This window comes from Otolemur garnettii, unplaced genomic scaffold, assembly GCF_000181295.1.
Source record: "Otolemur garnettii isolate 467f Iridium unplaced genomic scaffold, OtoGar3 scaffold00029, whole genome shotgun sequence".
NCBI lineage: Eukaryota > Metazoa > Chordata > Mammalia > Primates > Galagidae > Otolemur > Otolemur garnettii.
Window position 1 is genome coordinate 8,052,416 of NW_003852424.1, and position 8,385 is coordinate 8,060,800.

The 8,385-nt window shown below is 40.7% G+C and overlaps 1 protein-coding gene across 1 annotated transcript in view; it reads right to left on the minus strand.

Annotated features, from left to right (window-relative positions):
- CHD2 (chromodomain helicase DNA binding protein 2) overlaps nt 1-8,385 on the minus strand; it is a 125,227-nt gene that overhangs the window by 45,351 nt on the left and 71,491 nt on the right. The window contains exons 22-26 of the mRNA XM_023512635.1: nt 7,766-7,769; nt 7,286-7,410; nt 6,441-6,533; nt 4,970-5,140; nt 1,449-1,624 (exon numbers count right to left, since the gene is read on the minus strand). Of these exons, the coding sequence (XP_023368403.1) occupies nt 1,449-1,624; nt 4,970-5,140; nt 6,441-6,533; nt 7,286-7,410; nt 7,766-7,769 (569 nt within the window). The remainder of the gene's footprint in view (nt 1-1,448; nt 1,625-4,969; nt 5,141-6,440; nt 6,534-7,285; nt 7,411-7,765; nt 7,770-8,385) is intronic.

Genomic DNA, 8,385 nt, shown 5'->3' on the forward strand with positions numbered 1-8,385 from the left:
ATTGAACAATGGCTGCCTCTCTTCCCACCAAATGAATATCTTGTATTGAAAGCCTACAGGTGATGTTTGCACCAAGCATCCTGTTTGAATGCCTACAGGAGCTGTTGATAGTCAAAAGGCTAAAGACTCCAATCCAGAAAAAGAGATTGGCAGAAAAAAAATTTTAAAAGATCCAACACAGAGAGTTAAATTCAAAGACACAAATAAGTTGAAATAAAAAAAGACAAAAAGAAATAACACCTTTTTGTTTCAAATACCCCTCAAAGAGAGCTGGAGTAGCTATGATGGACGTCCAACTAAAAAGAAGACTTTAATACAAAAATTGTTACTAGAGAAAAAGACGGGCCTTTCATAATGATAAAAAGGGCAATCCATCTGGAAGACCTAGCAATTATAAAAACTACATTCAATGACAAAGTCCCAAAACATATGAAGCAAAAACCGACAGAATTAAAGGAACAAATAGATAATACCACAATAACAGAGACTTAAATATCATCCCATTTAACAACTAGACAGAAAATCAAGAAAAGACAGACTTCACCAATGAAACCCAATATGCCTAACCAACACCGTCATAGAAGATTCTACTCAACAGCAAAAAACATTCTTCTCAAAATAATGTTAGAGGTAGGGAGCAAGAAGAGGGAGTGTATACATAAAAGCCTGACTCCTAAGTCAGAATTACTGATATGAGGGTGGGAATGGTATGTTGTATTCTGTCAATATTTTAACAGATTTACATTTTTCTAGAGCAAATTAAACAAAAAAAGAAGAAAATAAGTGTAACATTTAGGTGGAAACAAAGACATCAAAGTTTCAAACATATTAATGTTAAAGGACTAGTTAATATAATTACAATATGCATGGGCCTTAAAGCTAACTATCTTCATACTTTGCATTTTCTTTAGGCTTTAAAAAAAATAACATGGAACAGGAAAAATATAATTTGGATGCAGCAATTTTAGATCCTCTATTTTGGATGGCAGAAGGGCGCAAAAAAGATATCGACAAATATGTAATATGTACTCCCATAAAAAGTGGTCTAAAATTGATTTTAAATAAGGAAGAAAAGCACACTGCTGAACATGTGTATACTTCTCATTTGCACCATTTTTAATTTTGATATTTACTTCTTTTATACACGAATACGTAAGTCTGCATCTATATATGTAAACGGTCTCCCTGTGGCTAAACTTTCTTTGAAAAATTCTCTGAATAACCAAAGAACAAGAGGTAAACAAAGAGATGAACAATAAGCAAAAAAGATCTTAATTGAGGAAAACCTTGGGAGAGGAAGAATCATCCTGAAGATTTGGGGCATGACTCAGCTTCAGTTGACTTTTTGTAGGTATTAGCCTCTGCCTACCCTGTCAATAAATGTCAGGGATCCAATCAGCCCAAGACTTGCAGAATGCCCTTCCAAACAAGCTCAAACCTCCACCAACCTTCGGATTTCGGCATCAGTAAATCCCTCCACAAGGTCCTTCCGCACGCTCCTGGGGCGTCCTCTGCGCTTTGGCTTCTTGTCATCATCAGAGTCGTCTGTCTCACTCTCAGAAGCAGAGGACCTCTGGGCCTGCCTCTTAGACTCAGTGTCAGAGTCACTGTCATTTGTCTGAGCCTGAAAAAGATGAGGCAAAGTCACACAGTAGCAAGTACCAGGTTCAAGTGGTGAAAGGACTAAGACCAACCCATCCTAATTCTTTAGTGCTCAGAATTTCCCATCGTAATAGCCAAGTCAATTTTTCCTTTAACAAATAAGGAGAGAGAGGACATAAAATCCTGTTTAGGATAGACTTATTTTCAGAGACATTGCAATGTAATGATACATGAACTGGTGTTAAAATATTTGGGTATTTCCATAATATCCAATATAAATAATATTTAATATAAAACAGACTCATGTTTACTTCCTTGAGCAAGTACCTTTACCCCTTTGTACCTCTGTTTTCTCATTTCTAAAATGGAGACAATACTACCACAGAGTTTTCATGAGGATTAAATCAATCAGTAAGTATAAAAGCAATGAGAACTAAGCTAGGCACATTTTGAGTGTTCAACAAATGGTAGCTAGTATTACATCACACTGACTGGCTATGATCTTGAACAAATCTGAATCTATTATCCTCCACAAAATACATAATAAAACCTGCTCTGCCATCTTCATTGTTCTAAAAAACTGAATGAGACACTGCCTGTCATAGTGCTCTATACGCTATGAAGCTAGTATATGTACCTTATTTATAGTTATTAATCCTGAACAAGTAGTGCATTTTGTCACATAAAATACACTTCTGTGTATGAGTGTAACATGCACCAACATTTCTGATCAAACTTCTGGGGGAAAAATAATCTTTCATATTCATTTTTTAAAGGAGCATAGAGGTTGCCATGCAGTGGCGTCTCCTGTCATGAGGGGTGTGAGGCATGGAACAGGCTGCTGGGGAGAAGCAGGAGTGTTCACGCATCCAGTGAGAGTGGTTCAGACGATCTGAGTGCCTGACTTCCCGAATCGTCCCCTCCCAGCCCACTCTCATCCCTCTGGCCTCTCATTTCCTATTCCCACCCACGTCTGTGGAAATGTGGCCACAGCTGCTCCACTGAGAACCCCGGTGGGCTTATTTCCTAGGAAGCTGGTGTGAGAGTCCAGGGCCTAATAGTAGATCCCTCCCTGTTCCAGGGTGCCTATCTCTCGTACCTCTGGCCCTATTTTGAGGCCCCAAGGACAGTGCACGGAGGAAGAAGCCTTCCCTATTGATGCCCTAGTGGAATACTCTACATTCACATTTCTGTTTAATGACTAGATGACCTCCTTGAGCCATCCAAGTCTTGGGCACTCAGTACCATCAGAATGAATGACACCAGTCTTTAATATATAAAACTTATAAATCCTACAAATTACCCCAGGGACTCATTAAAATTAAGACTCCTGAACTGGCTCGGCACCTGTGGCTCAAGTGGCTAAGGCATCAGCCAAATACACCTAAGGTGACAGGTTCGAATCCAGACCGGGCCTGCCAAACAACAATGACAGCTGCAACCAAAAACAAATAGCCAGGCATTGTGGTGGGTGCCCGTGGTCCCAGCTACTTGGGAGGCAGAGGCAGGACACTCGCTTGAGCCCAGGAGTTGGAGGCTGCTGTGAGCAGTGATGCCATGGCACTCTACCCAGGGCAACAGCTTGAGGATCTGTCTCAAAAAAAAAAAAAAAAAAGACTCCTGAACCATGCTCCAGATCATTAATGAATCAAGTCTCCAGGAGAATGACCTGGGTATCCGTTCTGTTAATGACCATCCTAGATGGCTCTTCCTACTGGTAAGTTTGGGAAATCATACTAACTCAGCATCTTGGGGGTTCAGATCAGTCATAGATTCAAAATCACAATATCTGGGCTGAGGTATCCAATGCCACCAAGATTTCATACTTCACTGCTAGGTACCATTACAGACAAAAACTTCATGGGGACTACAGCCCAAGGTCACAACAGCAGCTGATCCTGCTAGCAGAATCAGGTCTCGGAACTTAGGCCTCCTACGTCCCACCTCAGGGATCATCCTCTGCAGCATGGTGTCCTGAGAGCCTCAGAATGGGCTCAATCGTGTGAGAGAGAAAGCAGCCCAGAAACGGCCAGGATCTACCATCAGGAGCTCAGGGCAGGTAGGGCCAGCTTTGCAGGAAATAAGCCCACCTGGATTCTCAGCAGAGCAGCCATGGTCACATTCCCACTGACAGACATGGGTGGGAATAGAAAATGAGAGGATGTGGGGACAAGGCTAAAAGGGGACAGTTGGGAGAGGTCAGGAGTTTAGGCTGTCTAGAACACTCTAACCCAGGCGTCCTCAAACTATGGCCTGTGGGCCACATGCGGCCCGCCTAGGACATTTATCCAGCCCGCCAGGTGTTTTTGCCATCGCTGCCTGTCCTATTCAGTAGCGGACTCATCCCAGGGCCTGCAGTCCAGCCCTCCAATGGTCTGAGGGACAGTGAACTAGCCCCCTGTTTAAAAAGTTTGAGGACCCTGCTCTAACCTATGGCCTGGGCTTGCTCCTGGCTTCTCTGCAGCAGCTAGCGCCATTCCTTGAGCCTCTAGCAAGAGGAGAGGTCACTGCATAGCCACTTCCACCCTCCTTTTATCAAGGTCTTGACACTGTCATGTTGCAATCAGTAGCATGCCTACTTCTAAGATTGTGGCCCAGGTGGATGTGTCCAGCCCGGATCAGCCATACCAGCTAGAGGCTCCAGCAGCTGTGGTGCCTGTCTGGTGAGGGGGCTGCCAGGGAGGAAGGGGTGCTATTACCATATTCCAGGATATTATTGTGCATACAGATAATTACTGCTTTCTAGAGTTATACTTTTAATGCATAAGCAATAAATAAGAGAATTAAAAACATTTATATAAATACATAATCAGAACTACCCATGTACAATGTGCATCCTCATTTTTCCCTCAAAAATTTGGGCAAAAATAGCATTATACACAACAAAATATATGGCATGTATACCAAGTACTATGAACATTTAAGGACAAAAGAGGAGCCAGTGGTGGCATATGCCTGTTATCTGCTAACTCGGGAATTGCAGGCTGAAGGATTGCTTCAGGCCAGTTGTTGGAGGCTAGTATGGGCAATAATAGTGAGACACTATCAACTGAAAAGACAAAAAGAGGTTTGGCTCTAAAAAAGTTGAAGACAGTGGCAATTAAAACCAAATTAAGACTACTGTTTCTAATCTCAAAGGCAAAATGAAAACTTCAGTCAAACTCAGACCCTGTTCAGCCATTACAAGAAGATTCCATTTGCAAGGACCAAATTAAATGTCTCTACTAGGTTTCCTACAATATAGCACCACCACTCTGGGGGCCTCTGTGTCATGGCAACAACACAAGGTCTTTTACTTGAAGAAGGAGCAGTTCTGTAGCCTTTACGGCCTAAGAAGTACTTCAGATTTCTCATCTCATTTAATCACCTTTTTAGTGGAACTCCGAATTCGAGGGAGCATGTATATTTCCTCCAGCTCTTTCTGCCGCTCCTCCTCCTCTACCTTTTTCCTTTGCTCCTCTGGAATGATCTCATCCCAGTCCTTGTGAGGACGCTCTTCTAGCTCTTCATCATCTTCCATTGTTGCAAAGTTGGCAACCTAAGAACAAATGAACAAACCATTGCCTGATGGACGTGTCCCCATTTCCAAACACCAAGTTACCCAGTGTTTTTAATCTACTGTGACTGGGATGCCTGTGATATTGCATAATCAGATTATCAACTGTCTACTAATCTCTCCTTTACCCCCAACCCCAAAGGCATTTGCCAAACCCTCAAGTTCATAAAAAAATTTACTGTAAAATAGGAAACATTGCTTGGAAGAATCCTAAGTAGGAAAAAAAGAAAATAAGAAACAAGATACAACATAAAAACTATTAACATGTTTTACTGGAAAAGTTACTGTTAAATCATAAACATTTTCTAATATAATGCTAATTAGAAAATTTAGATTATAAAACGCTGAAACCTATCAATAATCCATGATGAATATATAGATCTATAAATTGCTACTGAACAGAGTTCATTTGAAATAATGTCGGTTCGGCGCCTGTGGCTCAAGTGGCTAAGGCGCCAGCCACATACACCTAAGGTGGCGGGCTCGAATCCAGCCCGGACCTGCCAAACAACAATGATGGCTGCAGCCAAAAAAAATAGCCAGGCATTGTGGCGGGCGCCTGTGGTCCCGGCTACTTGGAAGGCGGAGGCAGGACACTCACTTGGGGGACAGCTTGAGGCTCTGTCTCAAAAAATAAATAAATAAATAAATAAATAGAAATAATGTGTAACTCAAAGCAGTTATTATGGCTTGGCACCTGTAGCTCAGCGGTTAGGGCGCCAACCACATTTACCGGAGCTGGCAGGTTTGAACCCAGCCTGGCCAGCTAACAATAATAACAACTGCAACAACAACAAAAAATAGCCAGGCATTGTGGCGGGCACCTGTAGTCCCAGCTACTTGGGAGGCTGAGGAAAGAGAATTGCTTAAGCCTAAGAGTTGGGAGGTTGCTGTGAGCTGTGACACCATGGCATTCTACTGAGGGCGACATAGTGAAACTCTGTCTCTTTAAAAAAAAAAAAAAAAAAAAAGGCAATTGTTATCCTCTACCCAACTAATTACTTTATTTGTCAAAAATATAAACGTTAACGACATGTAATGATTTTAATTGCTCAAACATGCACTATAGCCTTGGGAGTGAAAATAAAAAGAAAAAAGGGAAAAAAATTAAACAAACTTGGAAGAATATTCTATTGATTTTTATCATGATTATATTAAGTTTTCTTGGAAGCAAAGAAAGGAGTAAAAATAGTGGGAACAGTATCAGCAAAGATGTGGCCTGGCTCAAAGACATTAGATAATGAATCAATACTAAGAACATCCTCCCACAAAATTCTGATACCTTAAACTGTGACAGAAGCTCATCTGTTGCACTTGTTGATACTTCATTCTCTCTGGTTTCAGCCAAGCGCAAAATTTCATCTATATCCATTTCCTGAAAGAACAAAAGCAGTACAAAGATGGTAAGATGGTAACAGCGATCAGCATTTACTGAAAATGTTTGGTATGAATTAAATTCTTTCTGGCATTCCATTTAACTTTTATAGTCTAATGTTTTGAACTGTTATTTATACAAATAAAGTGAAACTTCTGAAATTATAAGAAATAAAACTAAGCAGTGGTAGGAGGAGAGGGTGGGGAGAACTCAAAGACAGAATCCTCAAATGCTTTATTCATTCTTCCTTAATTTAGTAAGAACTTTGAGCTTCATTAAGAAAAAAGGAAACTGGCTTGGCGCCTGTAGCTCAAGCAGCTAGGGTGCAGCCACATACACCGGAACTGGGAGATTCGAATCCAGCCTGGGCCCGCCAAACAACAGTGACAACTCTAACCAAAAAATAGCTGGGCATTGTGACAGGCACCTATAGTCAGTCCCAGCTACTTGGGAGGCTGAGGCAAGAAGATCACTTAAGCCCAAGAGTTTGAGGTTGCTGTGAGCTGTGCCACCACAGCACTCTACCTAGGGTGACAGCTTGAGACTCTGTCTCAAAAAAAAGAAAAAAGAAAGAAAAAAGGAAACTATATCCTTTAAGTCATTATTTTTTCCTTATAAAAGCCTCTAACACAGACTCAAAATCTTCTAGCAGAAAAATTCTAGCAGCTGAACCACCAGATGGTCCAACACCATCTTCTTAGACTCTCAGAGATGATACTTCCTGAAAATTTTGTTTTCTCACTGTTAATTACCTGAGGCTCTGACTCCTCCCCTTCAAGCTCTTTGAAGAGGTCCTCTGCTCCAAATTTCAGAATAGCTGTTAGCTCTTCTTTATTAAATGGATTTGAGCTGTGGAAGTAAAATGTAGGTGTGATTTCTTAGGAAGGTCAAATAATGTCTAAGAAGTTCTACTTCAGAATAACTTTTTCAGAAAGGAGAAAAATAATGGGTGAAGATATAAATTCTGCCTCAAAGAAAATAATTTCTCAAGTATTTCATGTTTGTCCACAGGATGAATCTGTGCTGGTAATCCTAACTTGGCAGAAGACTAGAAAATCAAATAAGGTGCTTCTGGCTCACCTACCACATGGTTAAGCAAGAAAGCCAATTAACGACATGAAAGAATCAAGTTTTCCTCTCTGCCCTTTGACTCAGAAAAGTTGTCATTCACCAAAATTTTCAACCTTTCATCTCTGGGTCCAAAATAAAAGAGCCAGGCTTTTTTCACTTACCTCCCTTTTAAACAGAAAATCACCTGAAAAACACTGTATTTTAGGAAGAGCTAATCTGCATTCACTTTTAACAAACCTACAATATGCCCCAGAAGATATTTAACATTCTGATCAAAATGGAAACTCCACAGGAGAAATAGCTGTGCTTTTGCCTAAAGCCAAATGAAATTTCACAACTTTCCTTTTTTGCTGTTCTGTTTTTAACAGAAAAAGAAAATTGCAATAATCTTCAAATAAACATTTTTACCAACAGTTAAAAAAAAAATGCTGCCAGTTCAGCCTGGTGAATTCTTACTGCTGAGAATCACAGGTGATGACACTGCTGGGCTGACACCCAACACACACAGCTCCACTGCTGCAGCTATGTCATTTCATGCAAGGAGCCAAAGGCAAAGGCAAGGAGAGGGCAAGAAGCAGGAAGAGCACAGAAGCAGAGGGTTGATGGGCAAAGGAAACAAGAAACAAAGAAAGCTAACTAAAATTAAAATATCATCCTTCTTGTGGTCACAGTCTGGCCTTTTCCAGGTTAAGGAATGGATTAATGTCTATGGTAGATAATTCTATTAGAAGAATGAATGAATTATATCAAATGCTGAAATAAAATCAATTTGATACTGCCT